The following is a 21,414-nucleotide window of genomic DNA, read 5'->3' on the forward strand; positions in this document are numbered from 1 at the left end:
CTGTTCACTGTTACTTTGAAGGGAAGTCTATCTCAGAGAAAGTTCTAAGGGCTTCCATCTTTAGATGAGCTTAGGAGGTACTCTGGTTTGGCTTCTGAGTGTAACAAATTCCTACTATTCAATTATTTGTTTGCAGGGTACCACATTCATATGTTTTGTAGAACTCATGCTTGGAAATGCTGACGTCAGGCTTCAAGACAGCTGAGCCCCACTAGACACCAGGAATACCCATGGCCCTGGTTGCATCTTTCAACATGACCAATCCACAGTAAGTAGCATTGGGATCTGCTCTCTGTGGATGCTGAGTTGGTATGTTGGGATCAGGGAACAGCCCCGTAGAGATGGACGGGGTTCCAGGTGGTTTTGTCCTTGAGCCTGACATTAAAATAACTTGTTAAAATCTACTTTTTCTCTGAGTTGCCTCTCTCATGTCATCTCATTTTCTTAATTCAAAAAGGCAGAGGAATTCTGCAATCCAAAACAGGTTGTAGGGACCTGCCTGGTGGTCCAGTGTTTAAGACTCTGTGGTTCCACTGCAGAGGACATGGGTTCAATCCCTCGTCAGGGAACTAAGATCCCACATGCCACACGGTGCAATCAAAAGACAAAACAAAACTGGGATTGTAATCCCATTGCTAGTCCAGTGGAATTACTAATATCCCATTGGCCAAAACAAGTCTCTTGATTGAACACAGCATTGGAGGTGGGAAATATACTCTTCCTTTTGATGGGAAGCTGCAGAGTCACATGGCGAAGTGAGGGGTGAAGAAAGGAACCACTGATACATGTTGTCCACCATACTGTTCTTCTTACCTAAGACCAGGGACCAGTCCCAACACCCAGACCTTTACTCCCCCTAAAGGAGGCCTTGTCTCCTTGTGCTGAGAGATGACCACGTGAGGAGAGATGGTGCTGGGCCATGGTGCTATGACCATAAGCAGGAGGGGGAAAGAGAGCCAGAAGCAGCTTATCCCACGGTTCTCAGAGCCACATCCTGTTGGTCTCAGAAACTCACCCCCGCCCTGCACGAACGTCCCACGGATCAGAAAGCCCCGGTTCAGCAAGCCATAGTTCCAAAAGAAAAGAACAAATTCAGCCCAGTGTCATTTACTTTTGGGGGAACATCTGGAGGAGCCAGGATTCCCCCATGAACAACCACACTTCTGTTCCAACTGTTGAGAAACTCAGCAGCTTCACATCCCGTGACTGTTCTGTCTGAAGATCTTGAGTCGTTTTGTAGATGTCACACCATGATGAGTACTATTATCCATGCCTTGACAGGGGGCAAAGAGCTAAGGTTATTTAAACCTTAGTCCCACAAAAGAGAATTGGGGCACTGGAAATTCCTGGGTGAATTCAGGCAGCTTAGGCCACCAACCTGTGGTGCTCAAGAAAGATCCCTCTTTTCCCTCAATTCTCTGGATGATTCAAGCAAAAGAGAAGTAGGCAGATGCAGCTCTAGACTTTCTGGATCACTGCCACTGTGTATTATTGGGTAGCTTTCAGTAACCAATAATCTTGGCAGTTGGCAAAGCTTAGCATTTAGAACCGTCCAGCCCAGTGTGGGGACTTCTCAATCCAGAGCTCCTCCTGCCTTTTCTTCTTCCTCGTACCCATGTCAAGGTCATAGAGAAGGGATGGCACCTCTCTTTCACCTCGTCGTGCCTCTGCTGGGGAACCTGAAGCCCCAGAATGTGGAGGCCCACAGAAGTTAGCACTGGAATCTGCACTCGAGCCCAAGGACAGTTTAACACAAACTGGGCTGTCACCGCAGCCTTGCCACTGGCCTCTCAGTGATCCCTTGGATAGTTCATTCTTACTCCTCCTCCCTGTTTGGCCAGAGGCATAAGACCCAGCCCCTCGGATTCTATGGGATGAGCTAGGCTCAAGGATTTGTTGGAGAGACCAAAGACGGCACCCCAGGAGGTGAAAGCAAAATGATCCAGCTTACCATCTCTTCACAGGGTAGCTGTTGGGATTGGGAGGAAGAGTTCTTAGTTACCCAATACACCACAGGATGTGTAATGTCCCCTTTCCTATTAATGTCGTTAGTGACCTCCTGTGGTCACTGGAGGTCACAGCCACAGATTCCTCCACCAATTGCTAAATACCCTGCTGGGTTGCAGATTCCTCCACCAATTGCTAAATACCCTGCTGGGTTGCTTGATAACCTGTCACAGGAGGTGGCCCTGCCCCTGGTTGAGATGCTCTGTAATGATAATGGAGTTGTGGGTTATTTGCAGGGCCCTTGGTGAGTCTGACAGTAACCTAGGATGAGACGCACAACCTCTCTCGGACATTTGATCTGGTGACCCCCGTTTCCTACTCTCAACCTTAAAAAGGCAACTGTAACAGGACCTCATTGGAAAAGACCCTGATGCTGGGAAAGATTGAGGTCAGGAGGAGAAGGGGACGACAGAGGATGAGATGGTTGGATGGTATCACCAACTCAATGGACATGGGTTTGGGTGGACTCCGGGAGTTGGTGATGGACAGGGAGGCCTGGTGTGCTGCGGTTCATGGGGTCGCAAAGAGTTGGACATGATTGAGCAACTGAATTGAACTGAACAGGACCAGTTTGAGTAGGAATGGAATGGCACCCAGGACAGCAGGCCCCTCCTGTCCTCATGGCCTGAAGGCTCACTCGGCCCCTCCAGATCGGCCCCCCAAGCACCAATGGTACATCCAGTTGTGAGCAAACACCTCACTTCTCTATTGTGTCCAGATGGTAGGACCATTACAAAGAAACCTGGGAGACAACTTACAAGAATATATTACTCCAACATAAAATCCGGTGACTGAGAAGCCTAAAAGTCTTAAGTCCTGGCTTTGCTGGTTAGTAGAGTTTCTACCTGGGTCTATACCTGCCCCCAAAGCTCATGTTTTCAGATGTGAGCACGCTTCTGCTTTTTCCCAGCTGGTGAGGGAGATGGCACGGGTGGTGGGATGGCCAGTGGGGAGGAACGGAACCTCACCCTCCGTTGCCCTCCTCCAGCACAGCAGTGATCCCATGCCTACTCCCTCGTCTCCTTGGGGAACGGAAACGTCGTTTTGTTCTTGGGGGATGACTCTGTCCTGTTGCCGTCCGCCCCCACTCAGGCCTGCCACAGAAAGAGGACTTTCCGAAGTTGAGATCATCTCCCAACAAGTAGACGAAGAAACCAAGAGCATTGCTCCCGTGCAGCTGGTGAACTTTGCCTATCGCGACTTGCCGCTGGCTGCTGTTGACCTCTCCACAGCGGGCTCACAGCTCCTGTCAAATCTAGACGAAGATTACCAAAGAGAAGGGTAGGTGTGGGACTGCTGAGTAGCTAAGAAGTCTGTCACATAAACTCCCCGGGTTTCCATGGGTACCTCCAGGGAGGCAGCTGGAGATGAGAGATGCTAGATAGTCAAGAGACCAGAAGTTCACATCAGGCCACATGGGCCCTTCTCCTCAGATGTGGTTTCCCCCGAAAAAGGCCATGGGCACAGCAAACATCAGTTGCTGGTGGACAACTCGTAAGTGAATATTTGCTTGGAACTCAGGGCATTACACTATTTAAAGGCTGTTAAACACCCTAAGGGCCCATACAACTCCCAATCTAAGAATTGGAAACCCACAGGATAAGTGAGTCACCCAGGGGGTCAGAGCCCATAAGGAATGGATTTAGACTGAACTTTCCTTATATCGGGCTTCCCACGTGGCTCAGTGGTAAAGAATCAGCCTGCCAAGCAGGAAACACCAGGTTCAATCCCTGGGTTGGAAAGATGCCCCGGAGAAGGAAATGGCAACCCACTCTGGTATTCTTGTTTGGGAAATCCCATGGACAGAGGAGCCTGGCGGGCTACAGTTCATAGGATCACAAGAGTTGGACACAACTTAGCAGCTAAACAGTCCTCTCACCAGGGACGGGATCAGGAAGAAAGCATTCTCTGGGCAGGAACCTGCGAAGGGCAGAAGGGAATTTAGCAGCATTCAGCCAGGAGCTTTGCAGCCCTTAGCCACTTCTTTTCTGGTGGCCTCTGATACAGGGAGTGGCCCCTGCCTACTTTTAATTAGGCTGGTCAATCAGATTGGACACCTGTGTTCAATCTGGGCAGGGGAGACACAGCAGTAACACCCTCAGTTTACATGGGGGAAGCTAAAGGCCAGGAACAGGTCCTGGGGTCACAGTGGGGTCCAACTTTCCCCTGTACCACCCTGTGGCTCTTAGATACAGACTTTTAAAAGGTGGCCCTGAGCTCGGGAGCCAGTTGTGGGCTATTCTCCTTCCCTGGGTGCCGCCGGTAAATATTTTGGAACACGCCGACTGCTTTGAATATAAAAACGAAGTAAGGGTTGCCAGGTTATTTTAGAAGCAAATGAGAAGCCTTAGCTACAGTTAAATTTGCAGAGCTTGGATTCCCTGCGCGTATTTACGAAGGGGCTCCCGGCCTTCGCGAGGTAAATTGCCTAATAATTGTGAAACCATACACCTTGTGCAAAAACTTCACCCCAGTGGCTTTCTCTGAAAATATAATTTTCTCCAAGGACTGTGCTTAGAGTCAGCAGGACACTGAAAACGGATAGGCAAACGGGTTGGAAATAATTCGGGGATGCCTCGCGGACGGCGGCACCATCCTCCCGGGCACTGGCTGCACGCTCTGACCACAGGGTCTTCTCCGAGTCTCCAGGTCCTCGCCTCCGCCAGTGACATTGGCGGGCGAGCCTTCCCTGAGCACCCGGTTTCCGAGTCACTGCCCCCTGGCGGTCAAAATTGATATACAACCTGGTATCCTTCCTCCGCTGTTCTCATGGACTAATTTCCCACCTCACCTGCGCCAGCGTTAGGTTCTTTTCAAGTTTCTGAAGGCAAGAAGAGGGAAGGATTCTCGAGGGTTCTGGTTCTGGACCACGTCCACAGTCTTCAGCCTGTGGGCACATGCACTGCAGTGGTCCAGGCCATGGGGCACCATTCCTTAGCTTGAATTGGAGAAGGCAGTGTCCCCGCTTTGTCATTCCATTTACTTCTGAATCAGGCTCCTGCAAGGTTTCTTCTGAGCAGGGAGAATACAAATAGGATGCCTGCAAGTCAAAGAGGCTCTCGATTTGATTTGACTCTCCAGGTGCGCCCTGGAACTCGGCTTCTGTTGAGTAAATAGGAAGCAGCCTGGCAGAAGGGATTTGCTTCGCGGCTGGAGTTCTCCTCGGGGGGTTTCGTTGGCAGCCAGAGGGCTTCCTGGAGGAAGGAAGAGCAGGTACAGGACACCAGCCAGGGCACGGGGAAGCAAAACCAAAGCACACTGTGAGGGGGGCAGAAACCTCTCCTCACAAGCTTCTTCTTGGCTCTTGCTGCATTTCCTGGGGTTTTCCCAAATTTTCCAACCTGGCCTTTTCTGAAACGATGCAAAACAACATGATTTCTAGGTCTTTGAAAAGCTGTTCTGTAAGTCTTGTCAAATACACCTCTTCCTAGTAAGTGAACTGATATATATATATATATATATATATAGGAATGAATCTTTTCAGTAGGAAGTGATGGGACCTCAGAGTCCCCAGCAAGGGGGTGCCCAGTGACCCAGCCACCTTGCCATTCACTTCTTTTGAGCTCAGTGGTATTTCAGTGCTTTTAAGTTCCCCAGAATCTGAGAATGTTAGAGCTGGGGGTGGGGGGAATCTTAGGACATATGTATTCTAAATATTGTAACAGGATGCCAGAGTCCAGGGAGTGGAAGGAACTTGTCCAAGGTCACACAGTGACTGATACAAGGCAAGATAGAACCTTGGCTCCTGATCCAGGCTGGCACTACAGGCTTCTGTTTGTCACCTGTCCCTTTACAAAATCACATTGTAACTGTTGTTAGCGTACATTGCACACGTGATACCACTGCTCGGCTATACTGTCAAAAGTGTACAGTCACTGAAATGTGGGTAAATCCCTAGGCAAAGATGGAAAAGATTCATCTCTGTCAGGCCCCTTGACTTTCCAAACAGACCTTTGTCCTTCTCACGTATCTGCCTCATGGAGCTTAAACTGCAGAGCCCTCTTTGTCTTAAACTGCAGCTCTCTCTGTCCACCCTCTTTGCTTCTATACCCAGACTGCTTGGGGCTCAGGTGCGAAAGTCAGACACCTGGGCAGATCGGCACTGTCTTAGTTTGGTGGGGGTGCCATAACAAAGGACCACAGACCGGACAGCTGAAACACAGATATTTATTTTTTCACAGTCCTGGTACTGGGAAGTCCAAGATCCAGGGTCAGTGGCAGGTGGGGGCTCTCTCTTTGGGTTGCAGACAGCTGCTTTTTCTCTGTGCTCTCAAATGGCCAATCCTTGTTCTGTATGAGTGGAGACAGTGAGCTCCAGTCTCTTCCTCTTCTTATAAGGGCACTAATCCGATCATGGGGGCCCCACCCTGACCTCATCTAAACCTAAGTGCCTCCCAGAAGCCCCACCTCCAAATACAGTCCCAACCTGCAGTGCTGGGGGGCTGGCCAGTGCTTAGTGGGGGAATTGGGGGGTGGGGTGGGGGAGAAGGACTCACTCGGTCTGTAACAGCATTTCCCCAGGCTCATGGTCTGCAGCCTCAGCTTGTTTCTCAGTTTTGCCTGACAGTCCTCTGTTGTCCTGGTAAGCTTTCACTCCTGGTCCCCAGATGGCCATTTCAGACTGCTCCCATTTCCCCCAAGCTGTCCCTTGCCCCCAGAAGATGACCTCATCTCCTCCTTCCCTCAGGAAATAGAAACGGTCACAGATGAACAGCATCCCACCCGCTCTGTCCCTCGCATCCTCCCTTCTAGGGCCCACCTTAGCTCTGAGTGCTGATTTCCCTCCCCTCACGCCTTTTCATGAACTTTGCTGCCTCAGTTACAACCTCACTCTGACTCATCACACATTCAGGTCTCTCACATCCTCCCCCGACTCCACGTCCCATTTGCTGCTTCCATCTCCGTCTTCCTGTTTGCAGCCAAACTTCTTAAAAGCTTCATCTACACTCACCATGCTCCCTCTGCTCCCTCCCATTCATTCCTTAGTCTCCTGCAGTCCAGCTTCAGCCCTATCTGCATGGAAACTCTCCTCAAGATCATCAACAGCCTCCATGATACTAGGATCTTTTCGTTGTCCTCTGTCCAGCATTTGAAACTGTCAGCCGCGCCCCCATCTTGAAACACCATTTCCTGCTGCTCTATCACACTCTACAGATTTTCTTCCTACCCCTTAAAACTTGTTCTTTCTCTGCTTGGTCCTTGAATGTTGGGGTTCTTCATTTTCTGTCTTTGGCCATTTTAACTCTACTAATTCTACCCACTGGGTAAGTGCAGCAACCCCCATGACTGAAATTAACGTTCTTCAGCTTGTAGCTTTCAAAGCCATGTCTCCAACGCAGTTATCTTCCTTTCTCTCTCCCTCCCTCTCTCTCTCTCTCTCAAAAAATCCTGGCTCACATACAATTATTTCCTGGACATCTTCACAGGATCCCAGATACATGTAGAATCCTAACAAGTGTCTGTGGAATTATCTGTTCTTCTATCTCTGAGTGGACTGCATATTTGAGAAATGTTCTAGTTTCCACCCAAATCATTGCTTTAAATAGTTTTTTTGGTGGAAGCACTTAAATCCAGCCTGAGGAACCATTACCTACCCAGTCAGGACTTCTGGCCATCTCAAACCCAACAGGACCCAAAACTGAACTGTGTTCTCCCAAAAAAGAATTCTGTCTGGCCCCAGTCGGTGGATCTAGACCTACCTGGCCATCTTCCCCAACCCGTCACCAGAGTGAGTCACATGTGCATTTGACTGCTTTACAATGGCCCTCAGCCTCCTTCCTGCCTCGACAGGAGCCAGCGGTTTCCAAGACACCTGGGCTCCATGAAGCCAGTCAGCCAGGCACAGTCGCCATTGGAGCTGGGTCCTTCTTCCTCCTGCTCTGGCTCCCTCTCCATTCCACTGCCACCAACAGTGTACATGGTGGGAATGCTCGTGCCCGGTTCAGGAGCTTCAGAAACCAGAAGGCCACAGTATACCCAAGCAGGGTAGGGATGAAAAGCCTCCCCCCACGCCCAGACTCTTTACCAAGCTATCTGTGAGCCCAGACCACTCTGGTCCTATTTGCTTCTGGCTTTGGCTTCTCTTCACCCAGGTCTCCAATTCAATCCAAGGGGCTGCACTGGCACACCATGCCAACTACACCACCACCTCCACCACCATCATCATCCTTGCCCTCCCTGCGTCTTCCCCTAGCCATGCACTTCCTCCTTCGATTGTGCTAAAACACAGATCTGTGTGTGCGTGTCTGCAGATGTGAACAGACACTTAGAGGAGAGGGAGGGGAACAGAGGAGCTGCCTGAGCATGTTCTGAACCCCAGCTGAGCTGCCACAATGCACCCACTCCATAAGTACCTGGAGCCAGGGCAGCTTTGTGGTTGGTCCAGACCCTCACCAATAGTGACAAGGACCAGATTCCTTCCGTCTGTCTGCTCTGCCATCAGCAGTGTTGGCTTCATCCTGATGCTGTAAGGTTCCCCTTATTTTGTGAGGGAGCTGCCATGGTTATCTGGCCACATCATCTTCATACATATCTGGCAAGAGAAAGAATGGCTACCCATCATTCTCTTTCAAGAGCAACAAAGAACTTTCCCAGAATTATTTAGCTGCTCTCTCCTCATGTCTCATTGGCTAGAATTGGGTCACATGGTCAGGGATATGGGAATCCACAGCCCAATCAGGGCCACCCCTTGAACTGTGTCATTTCCTGAAACACACTGATGTTACCCAATGGGCCTCTAAGGAACCCAAGCCTTCATTCATAGCTTTTGATCCAGAATGAGACTTTCCTTTTTCCTTTATAGTCATTGTTGGATTTGGAAAAGATCTAGAAACATGTCTGCCTTCTCAGACTGTTTCTTCAGTAACTTGCTTGACTTGATTATTTCACTTGGAGGCAGTCTGACTTGTGTCCACAATCCCAGTGTTTCCCTTTGTGTCTCCATGTAACCGGAGCCCGGTCTGGCCTGCTTCCCTTTGGAACATCACCCCATTAAACAGTGGGAACGTGAGATACAGAGCTGCTTCTCAGTGAGCCAACTGTCCACCTTTAGAAGAGGGACACCGGGTTTGCAGGTGTCTAACTCATGGCACAGACTGGGAGTTCTACCTTTTCTTAACCAACTTCACTACCTTGAAGGCCTGGTTGGTTTGCAGGGTCTGGGTTAGCTAGACAGGAGGTTAGCTTCACAGAAGACAGAAAATTCAGAGAAGCCCAGAGTCTCCACCCTCAGGAGGTGCAGACCCCATAGGAAAAGTGATGGTGGCAACGTATGTGGGAGGAAGGCAGTGAAAGCAAGGGCTGTCACCCCCTTTTATAGAGGAGACTCTGTGGCCATACAGAGAGATAGTGCTCCCCTTCTTTTGGTGAAAAGCAAGTGCAGGGAGAGTCATGGGAGAGTAGGCAGGATCGTCTTTGTCAAAATACCAAAACAAAGCAAGAAATGAAAAACATTCAGCCTTTTGTAATTATTTGTATTTTGGTGTTCTACAAGGTCTGACTTGGTTGGTCAGGGCCAGACCTCCAGATGGGAGAAGCTTGGAGGAAGGTTGGGAAGACAGAAAGGGACACTGCTTGGAAATGATGCTAATGGCACATTTCTGAAATAACTGCAACCTCACAGTCAGAGGAGGAAAACCTAATATTTTTGAGATGTCAGGTTAGGAAGAGAAGACAGGGCCAATATAGCAACATCTTTAAATAACGACTGAAATAATTTTAGATATGCCAGCAAACAAAGGCTGGAGGCACAGGAGGAGGAGAGGCACCCTCTGAGCCATGACCCCAGATTCCCTTCTCTCTCCCCATACTCTGCAGTCCAAGGACCACCCCCTCCAGAAAGTCTTCTGTCCCCCACCCCACCCAGGCCAGGGTCTCACCTGCGTGCACCATAGCCCTTGACCTACTTCTGTCTCAGCACTTGTGACACTGAGTTCTGCTCTACTCTCCAGCCTCCCTCTGGTACTGGATCAAGTGCTCCCTCAGGGCAGGGATCGGATCCTTTGAGCCTTGGAGCACAGAGCGGTGTTGATTAAATAAAGGAATGACCTGAGTGAGTAAATGGATGGATGAGGCTGTGTTAAAGATAAAATTAGAAGAGAAGGGGAAGCCCAGTTTTATTTGGGGAGAGGTGTAGGCTAGTCCAAGACCTATGTGGGGTCCAAGAAGAATCACAGGAAGGGACCAGGATTCTCACGCTTCAGAACTCAAGGCCATGGTCTGTGACTGGCCCACCTCTGAGCATCCTAGCTAATTCCACAGCCCCTCCACAAAATCATTCTAAGAGAAATGAATCAGACTTGCCTCAGAAGCTTGCCCACTTGAGCTAGTATACTCTTGGCATCCTTTTAGAAAAAGAAACAGTTTGGGGGGTTCTGGGTTAAAAGGCAACTCTGTGCCATGACCTTGCAAATTCAAAGTCCAAAAGTTCTGTATCACTTGGCTTGTAAAGCTTGAGTCATCATTTTTCCCTTAAGGAAGGAAAAAAGTTAAGAGTTTCCTTAATCCATTTTCTCAATGCCAGTGAGATTTGTCTATAATAAAACTCCGTCCCTTCCTTTGACACACTAGCTGTCCCTGGACCCAAGCTGACCTTGTGACCCATGACTCTATATTTTTAGTAGGCTCAGGCTTCCATGAGGGTTCTTGATGCCCCAAAGTGGGAATAGAGGTTTAATTCAGATCAAAAAGTATTTTCTTGAAAGAACAGTTAGCCTGTTTCCTGTAGTCCAAGAACTGCAAAGATTTTATACTTTTTAAGAAGGTGGTAAGTTCGCTGATATTCAGTTCAGTTCAGTTCAGTCGCTCAGTCATGTCCAACTCGTTGTGACTCCATGAATCACAGCACACCAGGCCTCCCTGTCCATCACCAACTCCAGGAGTTCACTCAAACTCATGTCCATCGAGTCGGTGATGCCATCCAGCCATCTCATCCTCTGTCATCCACTTCTCCTCCTGCCCTCAATCCCTCCCAGCATCAGAGTCTTTTCCAATGAGTCAGCTCTTTGCATGAGGTGGCTAAAGTATTGGAGTTTCAGCCTCAGCATCAGTCCTTCCAGTGAACACCCAGGACTGATCTCCTTTAGAATGGACTGGTTGGATCTCCTTGCAGTCCAAGGGACTCTCAAGAGTCTTCTCCAAAACCACAGTTCAAAAGCATCAATTCTTCAGCACTCAGCTTTCTTCACAGTCCAACTGTCACATCCATACGTGACTACTGGAAAAACCATAGCCTTGACTAGACGGACCTTTGTTGGCAAAGTAATGTCTCTGCTTTTCAGTATGCTATCTAGGTTGGTCATAAGTTTCCTTCCAAGGAGTAAGCGTCTTTTAATTTCATGGCTGCAATCACCGATATTTCTCAGCAAAATAAACCTCTTTTCCCCACCTGAGTAGGGGCAGGGTGTATCGCCGCTGGAGACCACCAGGTGGCGGCAGAGTGCCTCTGACCATCTTTGCCGGGTGCGGGTGATCTGGGGGTGGAGGGCGGGGTGAGGACATAAACCCAAGTCCAGGTCCCCAAGGAAAGTGAGCTGAATTTATGGGCTTGTGGAGGTGAGGGGGGGCAGTCATCTGTGGAGGCACCCTAGATCTGAACCTCGGCCAAAGAGAAGAGGGAGCTGGCTGACCCAGGATTTGCCAAGCCACAGCTCAGAACCACAGAGAGCTGGACAGAGAGGTGGGGATGGAGTGCTTGAAAATCGTAGCCCATTTGTTAACCCCCTGGGTAGGAAGCTGACCTCATCCAGGCAGCCCTGCCCACAAAGCTTGGCACAAAGAAGACTCTTGGACTTTTGGCCAGTTCCTGAATTAAGGACTCAGGAGGTGAGAGAGTCTTGTGGCCACTTGTTCCAGCAGCACCCCACTCTCTCCCCTGAGTAGGCTTGAACCCATGGAAGCCCTTCAGAGGTGTGTGGACAATGCCCCAAGCCCCCCAAGTAGCAGGTCAATGGTGTGTGTTGGTCATTGTGTTCCCAGACGGAGGTTGACGGCTTGTCAAGTGGGGTAACAGCTCCTGGGCTGGGCTCTTGCCACCGCTCCCTGCTATCTTTCCCAGAGCTGGCATTTCCCAGGGTACAAGATATCTGAGATTCTGGAGTGAGCACATGTCAGACTCCTGTGACCCCAGCTGCACACCGCCCTCCACCCCCCAGGGGGTGGGGCTAACCTTTAGCTCTGATTGCAGCACTTAAGCTGCTCTAATGGGAGCTTCAGTTTCTTCAGTTCCCCCAAGGGCTGAGTCACCTCTCACCTCTCACCTCCAACCTGAGAGTCCCCGTGACCACAGCGTGTAGTGTGCTTCCATTTCTGAGTGTGTGTGCTCTGCTTGCCTCCTGCGATTGTGTACAGGAACGAAGGGACTTGACAGTGCTTTGCCTGCTGTTCTGCTTCTCCCTGTGAGAGTGAGAAAGAGGCACAAGTGTGTCCCTGTGGCTGTTGGACTGATGGTTCTCCTGAGAGGATGGTTGTCTTTGAATGAGTTCTTCATGTGTAAGCTCATTTCCCTCGTCTGCTTTCTCCTCTCCCTTTATATGTTCAGCTTTTCAGGGTAGTCTAGGACTAAGAGCTCACTGCAGAGTCAGAATTAACTTATAAGGCTGCAGATTCCATATAGATGAATGCCCTGAGTGCCCTCATGTGCTGAGCACCCAGTATAGTGCCTGGCACCTAGCGGGCATGTAATAAACTATGTACAGGATGGAATGGATGTGGAAACTACCCACATTTAGATGATTAATCACTTTTCTAATGTCCACGCATCTCAATCATAATAAATATGAATGGTGTAGTAAGCATTACATTGTAGATTTTACATGTTATTTTTAATATTTTAGTATAACACTCCTGCAATAAAACAGCATTTCCCATTTGGAAGCTTAGGAAACTAAGGCTCAAAGATAACACTCAGAGTTCAGGCAGTGGTGGTGTTAGTACCAAAACCTAGACAGATGGAAAAGTCTGACTGTCCCCACTGTTTGTCAACAGAAGGAAAAAAAAAATTGAAGGAATTGTCGTCCAAAACTACTAGACAAGTTAACATTTGTAAAGTCCTCAGAGTGGCATATGTACATAGTAAATGCCTTATAAGTGTTTGTTAAATCAATACAAATAAAACCCAGGGCAATGCCAGAAATTGGATTTTAAGTCAGCTTCGTGGCTTTCTCTGACAGTAATTTAATCCCCTGGGGTGAATACAGTAAAGAAAAGTGGGGCCACTAGATCTGCTGATGAAACCGCCACCAAGTCTGGGGCACCCAAGCCACCGGCGTCCAGCAACACAGAATTAGAGTATCTCAGGGCCTGGGGGGCAGGGGCGGATCTCAGACTGCGCAGTCCCTGGCTTTAAACTTGGATCCCAGGTGTCCTTAGAAGACCTAGTAGTGAGATTCGAGGGGTCCATGCGCCCCTTGGAATGCTGTGCACACTGTTGTGGTTTGTGCATTGTTTGGGTGCAGTGCCGAGGTTTTTATGCCTCAGAGAGCTCTGCAGGCCAGAAGGTTCAGTGCTCTGGTCAAGCAGAGCCTCCCAAGGCAGGAGTTGAGGTAGGGTGGGGAGGCCCAGTGCCCCAGACTTCATTAAGGCCTCAACTTCAACCCCTTTCTTTGGGGACTTGAGGGATGAAAATCCCCACGCAGTAGGATATGCGGCCATCTGGTCTGGCCACTCACAGAGAAACAGGCTCTTCTGTGATCTTCCACCTCCTCCGGGGACACTGGGACTGTCCACAGCCTATGAGCACCTGTTCAGATAGCGTGGGGGTCTCCACAATCTCCATACTCTAGCCACTGCCTCTCCCCCATCGTGCATCCTCCCAGCTATACCAGCCTGGCAGCCATGCTGTGGATTGCCAGGGTGGGAGTAGCCAGACTCCCCAGGAGCAAACACAGCTCCTGCTGTCCTGGCAGCGCACAGCTCTGCTCTGCCTTTCAGAACGGGGCTGTTTCGGTGCCAGGCTTGGGAACACTGCCTGATGGAGCAGTGACCTGGAGCCGCCTCCTTCTGGGCCGCTCACGCGGCCTGACCTCCTATGAAGGTTCCATCAGAAACTTGCCAGAGTTCATTCTCACATTCTAAAAGTCATTCTCTCCAACTTTTATCAAGACACCTAAGTATATAAACAGAAGCAGTAAGGGCACTCACCTCCCCTCCCGCTCCAGGGTTTCTCTGAGGTCTCAGGAGTGACTGGTGGACCCTCACAGTAGGACACACGCCTGCCTGCCAGGAGATGCCATCTGCTTGTTGGTATTTACAGACTTTGGCAGCCCAAGCCGGCCTCCTGGAGCTGTCCCCTCGCTGTCACTGCACCAAGATAGGAAATTGAGAGACGCCTGCCCTCTGGTGGTGTTCCTGGGGATAACACCACCCTGAAAACCCACTCCAGGGCTTTGATGGACAGGACTGGATGCTCAAGAGACGGAGGAAAGTATCTTCTCTAATTAAAGAGTCAATGCTGATTTCCCTTTTGGCCCATGGAACTCCTTGAGTCATTATTTAATCATTCAGGGACATTATGAAGCTGGAAAGATTCTATTTTTCTGCTAAGACACAGTCTCCTAGGAATGTCTGAATCATTTGACTCTCAGAGGACATTTTATCAGCAGCTTGGGATTTCCAAACACTGGGGCAGCCAGGAAGTCTGCTGTTTCAGCCCAGCCTCCGTCATGGAGCTTTGGGGCCCACAGTCCTGCTCTTCATGGAGCTGGAAGCCCAGAGCTTGCTTGGACTCTGACTTCAGCCTTAGGTCTGGGGTAAGGAATCCCTCGATGCCCCCGAACACACACACTCAACCTCAGTGAGAATCAGTGCTCCTTCTTGCTCCCCGGGGGGCCTGCCTTCTTCACCGTTTCCTCAGTGCTGGGTCCTGCGCCCCAGCCCTGGGGCTGGCTGGGGACCTGCTTGCCTTCACTGCCTCATCTCTTCTGCACCCCGTCTCCCCTGACCATGCCCTGCCCACCTCCTGAGCTGCCCAGTGCCTCTTGCTAAATCCACTACAGTGGTCGTCACCCAGATCACCCAGGATCTCATTGGCATGCACTCATTCCATGGGTATGGGGAGGCCCAAGAGTCTGCGTTTCTAACAAGCCCCAGGTGATGCTGCTGCTGCTGGTTCCCAGAGTCCACTGGGCATCAGAGACCAAAGACAGTGGTTCTCAAGTTCAGCTGCACTTTGTGAAAGTGTTAGTTGCTCAATTGTGTCTCACGCTTTTCGACCCCATGGACGGTAGCCCACCAGGCTCCTCTGTCCATGGGATTCTCCAGGCAAGAATACTGGAGTGGGTTGCCATTGCCTTCTCCAGGGGATCTTCCAAGGAGATCAAAAATTACTGAGGCCTGAGTCCCACCCTAGAGGTTGTGTTTTGAATGATACGGTGTGTGGCCCAGGCGCTGGGATGTTGTTAAGCTCTCTTAGTGGTCCTCAGACCAGCCAAGGTTGAGAACCATTGAGCTGGATGTGGACTGCAGCCTTCCTGCCCCAGGCAGCCGCTCCTCAGCAGCTACTGGATCCCTGGATGCTGTTCTTTCCTTGATGGGTGGTCTCCCTCCACCTGCTGCAGCTGCGTCCACCCGCACGTGTATTGCCCTGGGCTTCACATAGAGCATGTGTGAATCGCACTTCTTGAACTTGTGCAAAAAGAGGGGTTGCAGGAAGTCACCTCCACATGGACGTGGTTGAGGGATGGTAGCTGAAGGCAGAGCAGGGCCAGGGGGACCCCTGGGCTGGTGTGGAAGTGGAAGCGCAGGACTCAGGCAGTCTTGGGCTCTGTTTGCAACTGCCCTGGGTTCTTTGGGGCTTCCCAAGGCGGCTCAGAAGGTAAAGAACCCACCTGCAGTGCAGGAGACCCGGGTTCAATCCCTGGGTTGGGAAGATCCCCTGAAGAAGGGAATGGCAACCCACTCCAGTACTCTTGCCTGGAGAATTTCTTGGACAGAGGAACCTGGTGAGCTATACAGTCCATGGGGTCGCAGAGTCGGACATAACTGAGTGACTAACACTTTCACGTGGGGTTCTTTAGGAACTGCATCGGTTGCCCCAAGGGCTGTGGGAACGCCTGCAGCATCTGCCCCAGGTGGGTTAGGTAAACTGCCCCCAGCCTAAAGGGGGAGCCCCACCTCTCCCACCCCCAGCCCAGCTCCCAGATCCTGCCCTTCTGGTATTTACTCTGCCAGAGATTCCTTGGGAGTCCAATACAATTTTACCACAAACAGTCCCTGTTTCCTGTACGTCGCCACCGTGCCCTCAGATCTGCACAGCCTCACTCCCTCCAGCTCTTGCTTACAGTGGCACTTTCTGGGTGAGGCCTACCCTGACCACCTAGTTTGAAATGCCACCCTTCATGCCCCTCTTTTCTTCCACAGAACCCACCACCTTGTCGCACACCATCTAATTTCCTAACCTGTTTTAATGAATTAATTCCGTTTATTTACGTTTCGGCTGCACTGGGTCTTCGTTGCTGCACACAGGCTTTCTCTTGCGGTGGCGAGCGGGAGCTAGTCTCTAGTTCTGGGCCCGGGCTTGTCACTGTGGAGGCTTCTCTCGTTGCCGAGTGCAGGCTCTAGAGCACAGGCTCAGTAGTTGTGGCACAGGGGTTTAGTTGCTCTGCAGCATGTGGGATCCCCCCGGGCCAGGGATCAAACCTGTGTCCCCTGCATTGGCAGGCGGATTCTTAACCACTGGACCACTGGGGAAATTCCTAATTTCCTAGTTCGTTACATTTATGGTCTGCCTCTCACCCACGGAAGGGCAGCCCGAGAGCTGCTGCCTGTCTGGGTCACAGTGCCTGCCTAGGGTAGGACACCCAGGGTGTCCGGCACGCACTTGACTTCTAGATCTTTCCCAGCCTGGTTTCTGAGTCCTGGCATCTAAGGGATGCCATGGTGTCAGGGCCAGGCCCGCACTGCCAGCTTCAAACTACAGCACTGACCGCTTCCCAGTGACCAAACCCAGGTCTGCTTAGGAAGTTTTTCCAATCACACAAAAAAATAAAAAGCAACATCTTAACATTTGAAACAGCAACATAAAATGACTTTTCCCTCCCATGGAGACAGCTCAAGCTTGGAGTCTCCTTTTTAGAGGGAAAGACTGCTACTTGAAGAAGTACCAGAGCTACTTCTCAGGGTAGAAGGCTCGGGCTCTGAGGGCACACCGTATGCTTCGGGGATGCGCAGGCACGGAGGAGAACAGGTGCCCCCCGGCCCCTGTTGGGCATACAGGCGCGTCTTCCTCTGGTGCTCAGCGTGGCAGCAGCTCCAGCAAATGGCCTTGGCAGCTGCCCTTTTTTATTCATCACATGGAAAGCGCTTGCCTCAGATTTCAGGTGACAGTGAAATGGCTTCGGTTTAGGGGCCACACACAATTGGACTGGGTTTCAGGGAGGATGTGGAATTGGAGCTGGGTCTCCTCTGGGACCCGGCAGTGAAAGTGCTCGTGGCCTCGGGGAGGAGTGAACAGGAGGGCAGAGGGCGGCAGGAGACTTCCAGAGGACGTGCCGGGGCAGCTGGAGCTGGGCGAGAATCGGGGTGAGGGGTGCGAAAAGGTTAAATAGGGCCCCTGGAAGGGGGTCGGAAATGTCATGTTGTGAGAAAAGAAGACATGACCCCCTCAGCATGGGCCAGGAGGAGAGGAGGTCAGTCAGTGGTGATGGCCAGGGCTACCTTAGAATTCAAAGGGTCTGACTTCCCTGGTCCAGCGGCTGAGACTGAGCTCCTGATGCAGGGGGCCCCAGTTCCATCCCTGGTCGGGGAAGTAGCTCCAACATCCTGCAATGAAGAGTTCACATAGCACAAATAAAGACTCTACATGCCGCAACCAAGACCTGGTGCAGCAAAATAAATAATTTTTTTAAAATCCAAAGGGATTTTTCATACACACAAAAGCATGCACAGCGGATAGCCCCTGTGGGCAGAGTCTTTAGGCTTCTCTGGGCCTCGGCCAGGTGGGACACGGCTGTCCCTCTGAGCTGGCCGTGCTAGTCCTTATTTCCTGGTCTCCTGGACAGACGCACAGCCCTCCCAGCGGTGTCCCTCTCCTGGTCTTTCCTTCCCTGATGCTGGCTTCTCACCTGTTTCCCAGGGTTCCCATGCATCCCTCTGACTTATCCCAGCCACTTTCATCAGACCCACCTCAAGCCCCCTCTGCTCTGAATTTGGGCTGTCAGATTTAGCAAATAAGGTTACAGGGTACCCAGTTAAATCTGAATTTCAGATAAACAATGAGTTTTGTTTTTTAGTGTAAGCGTGCAATGATTGTGCATGCCTGCTTGCTCGGTTGCTTCAGTCGTGTCTGAGTCTACAACCCCGTGGACTGTAGCCCACCAGGCTCCTCTGACCATGGGATTCTCCAGGCAAGAGTACTGGAGTGGGCAGCCATGCCCTCCCCCAGGGAGACTTCCCAACCCAGGGATTGAACCCGCTTCTGTTACGGCTCCTGCTTTAAGCAGGCGGGTTCTTTACCACTAGCACCACCAGGCGGATTCTTTTACCCACTGAGCCACCTGGGAAGCCCATTGCAGCGATTGGGACATACTTACAGTAGAAAATTGTTGATTGCTTATCCAAGATTTACCTGTTTGTCCTGTACTTTCTCTGGCAACCCTCCTGAGGTCTGCGTGGTGTTGGTTTGAGGTTTATCCTGCAGCCTATTTAGTCGTGGGCCACCAATCGCTTCTTGACCTTTCTGCTAAGATCCAGGGTCAGGGGGAGCCCTCGTGAACCTTCAGGAAGGTGGAGCGAGGTGGTTCTGCTGGGGACTTTGAAACCTGCCTTCAGTCTGGCCTCCACTCACTCTTGTCCCCAGTGAGAACCCTCCCTTCTACCTGGCAGCTCTCCTCACCCCTCACCCCAGCCACACTCTTGGCTGTGGGCTTGGGGGTCACATCAGTCACCCTCTGCCTGTCCAAGGCACCTTCCATCCTTCCCCATCACCTGATGGAATTCCCCTACCCCTCTTCCTGGGACCAGCTTCTGAGGCTGGGGATTGAACCCCCAGTTTTTTCCCCCGGAGCCAAGGACACCTATCATTCCCATTGGTTTTAGAAAACATCCAAGAAAGATTTGAATAAGCCAGGTTTCCTTGAAGAGCCACGAGCTTTGTCCCACCTTCCCACAGCTGGGGCCTCCTTCGAGCCTTCCTTGGATGGATTGTGAGGAAGAAATCTCCTTTTGGAAGCACCCACAGTATTCCTTCGGGGAGAAGGAAGCACCTCAAGGCAGGAGTCCCCCTTCCAGCGACACCCTCGGGTTCTTTGAGGGAGGGTCCTGGCCGCTGTGCAGCAGGCTCCAGCCGGCCGCTCCCTCAGGACAGGAAGGACAGGGGTGACAGCCGGATCTTTGGGCCATCAGATAATTTATCATCATCATTACCACCACCATCATCACCACCATCACCATCGTCATCAGCTGCATGTTTCCTTCCAGGTCAGATACACTTTCTCATTTAATTTTCAATGACCCTGGAGGTTAAGAAGTTTTACATATGGGGAAACGGAGGTCTAGAATGCCTTTGGCATGGCCCCAGGAGACTGAAGGTCAGCCAGAAGCGAGAAGGCCCCAGCCACTGGTGATCCAGGGCACCTCATTCCTCCTTGTCAAGGCAGGCAGGTGGGTCCAGCCCATAAATAACCTACCAAGGCAGTGAGTTTTGACCTCACCATCCCAAGACCTTCTTAGAGGCACCCCCTTATCACCAGAATCTTGTGTTCCTGAAAGCAGTGGATCAAGTGTCCTAAGAGACCTACCAGCTCTGAGATTCTCTGCTTTCTCTCCACATTCAGGCCTACTCAGGAAAGATTTCATCCTTGGTGGCCGCATATCTAAGTATGATCATGATCGTGTAGTCAAGGGTTTCCCAAAAGCTGGTCCACGGACCACTAGTCCCTCCAGATGCCACATACAGAAGTGTGCTGTGGGATAGTGAGCTTAGGAAACACTGATTCTGTAATTCCTTTTGGAGTCCGTTGGTGTGTGATAGCATATTAATGGCACTAAAATGTCCTGCAAAGAAAAATAATCCATTTAACCTTGACACAAATTTTCCAAAACTTACCCAACCATGGAAACTTTTTATTGAGTAACAACCATTAATGTTCTGTGGAACTAATGTTTCTTACAGTCTGCTTTGAGAAACAAAGATCTACTTCAAATCTTTTCTTATATAACTGAAAAAAAAAAAAAAGAAAATTCGCCTATTAATTCACTGAGCACTTGTTAGAGGTGGTTTTGAGGGTCTCCTGAATGTAGAACGTGTGCTCCATTCTGACCCTGCACAGAAGGATAATAATAAAGTGAAAGTGTAAAAGTGTTAGTCACTCAGTTGTGTTCATCTCTTTGGACCCCATGGACTGTAGCCAGGCTCCTCTGTCCATGGGGATTCTCCAGGCAAGAATACTGGAGTAGGTTGCCAAGCCCTTCGCCAGGGGATCTTCCCCACCCAGGGATCAAACCCGGGTCCCCTGCATGGCAGGCAGATTCTTTACCACTGAGCCACCATGGAAGCCCTATAGTAATAAATGTAATAATTATAATAATTCATGCAGTACTTATCACATAGCCAGCCTCTCCACTAACCTTTGTGATCTTCTGTCTTTACAACAAGGCTGTGAGATGTGGTTTTGTTCCCATTTTAAAGATGAAGAGACTGGAGCACAGGGAGATGCTGTGAGCAGCCTGGGTCAGCCTGTAAACGAAGCTGCATCTCTCAGTGAGATGTTTCCAGTCTTCGTCCTTCTGCCCAGCGCCCGTGAAGAAGGCGCAGAGCCGGGGAGGTGGGAGGTGGTGGGCCGGGGGCGGGGTCTGAGAGCAGGGCTGCAACGGGCCCCCCCACCATACCCCCTTCCCGGCTCATGCCTCCTTCCCCGCTCTTGTCCCCGCAGGTCTACCTGGCTGAAGCCGTGCTGTGGGAAGAGAGCAGCCGTGTGGCAGGTATTTTTGCTCAGTGCGAGTGTCAACGGTTTCCTGGTAACCTGTGTAATATTGGTGGTGATTCTCCTGACTCTGGAACTTCTAATAGATATAAAGCTTCTCCAGTGTGAGTAGCAAGAGAGATACATATGCAAACACATATGATGTCAATATTCCATGTGCATCCATCAGGGGTCCCCAACCACCAGTGAGATCTGCCCCCGGCCTGACGGCTGTCCACCCCCCCACCCCACCCCGGCCCCATAGCTCATGGGGGTGACCGCGGGGAAGAAAGCATCTGGCAGCCCCTCTCTGTGTCATCCCAGCATGGGTTTGCCCCCCATCCACCCAGGGTGGCCTCTTCACTCCCCCTCCCCAGCATGCCATGATCAGCAGCTGATAAGATCCAAAGCGTTGGGGACCCCTGTGTGCATCTTTTTTTTTTTTATTGTTCCCATTTGGAATCTTCCAGATTGGGATTTTCTGTAGCTTAGAGTTCCCATGTGTGGAGGC

At 50.8% G+C, this 21,414-nt stretch overlaps 1 protein-coding gene across 3 annotated transcripts in view; it reads left to right on the plus strand.

Moving 5' to 3' along the window:
- Positions 1 to 21,414, plus strand: part of TMEM266 (transmembrane protein 266) — a 123,410-nt gene that overhangs the window by 55,469 nt on the left and 46,527 nt on the right. For all 3 annotated transcript variants that reach the window (XM_019983534.2, XM_070775321.1, XM_019983536.2), the window contains 3 exons: positions 137 to 268; positions 3,100 to 3,288; positions 20,874 to 21,028. In XM_019983534.2, the coding sequence (XP_019839093.1) occupies positions 231 to 268; positions 3,100 to 3,288; positions 20,874 to 21,028 (382 nt within the window). In that variant the 5' untranslated portion in view covers positions 137 to 230. The remainder of the gene's footprint in view (positions 1 to 136; positions 269 to 3,099; positions 3,289 to 20,873; positions 21,029 to 21,414) is intronic.

The sequence above is a fragment of the Bos indicus genome, chromosome 21 (assembly GCF_029378745.1).
Source record: "Bos indicus isolate NIAB-ARS_2022 breed Sahiwal x Tharparkar chromosome 21, NIAB-ARS_B.indTharparkar_mat_pri_1.0, whole genome shotgun sequence".
In the NCBI taxonomy this organism is placed as follows: domain Eukaryota; kingdom Metazoa; phylum Chordata; class Mammalia; order Artiodactyla; family Bovidae; genus Bos; species Bos indicus.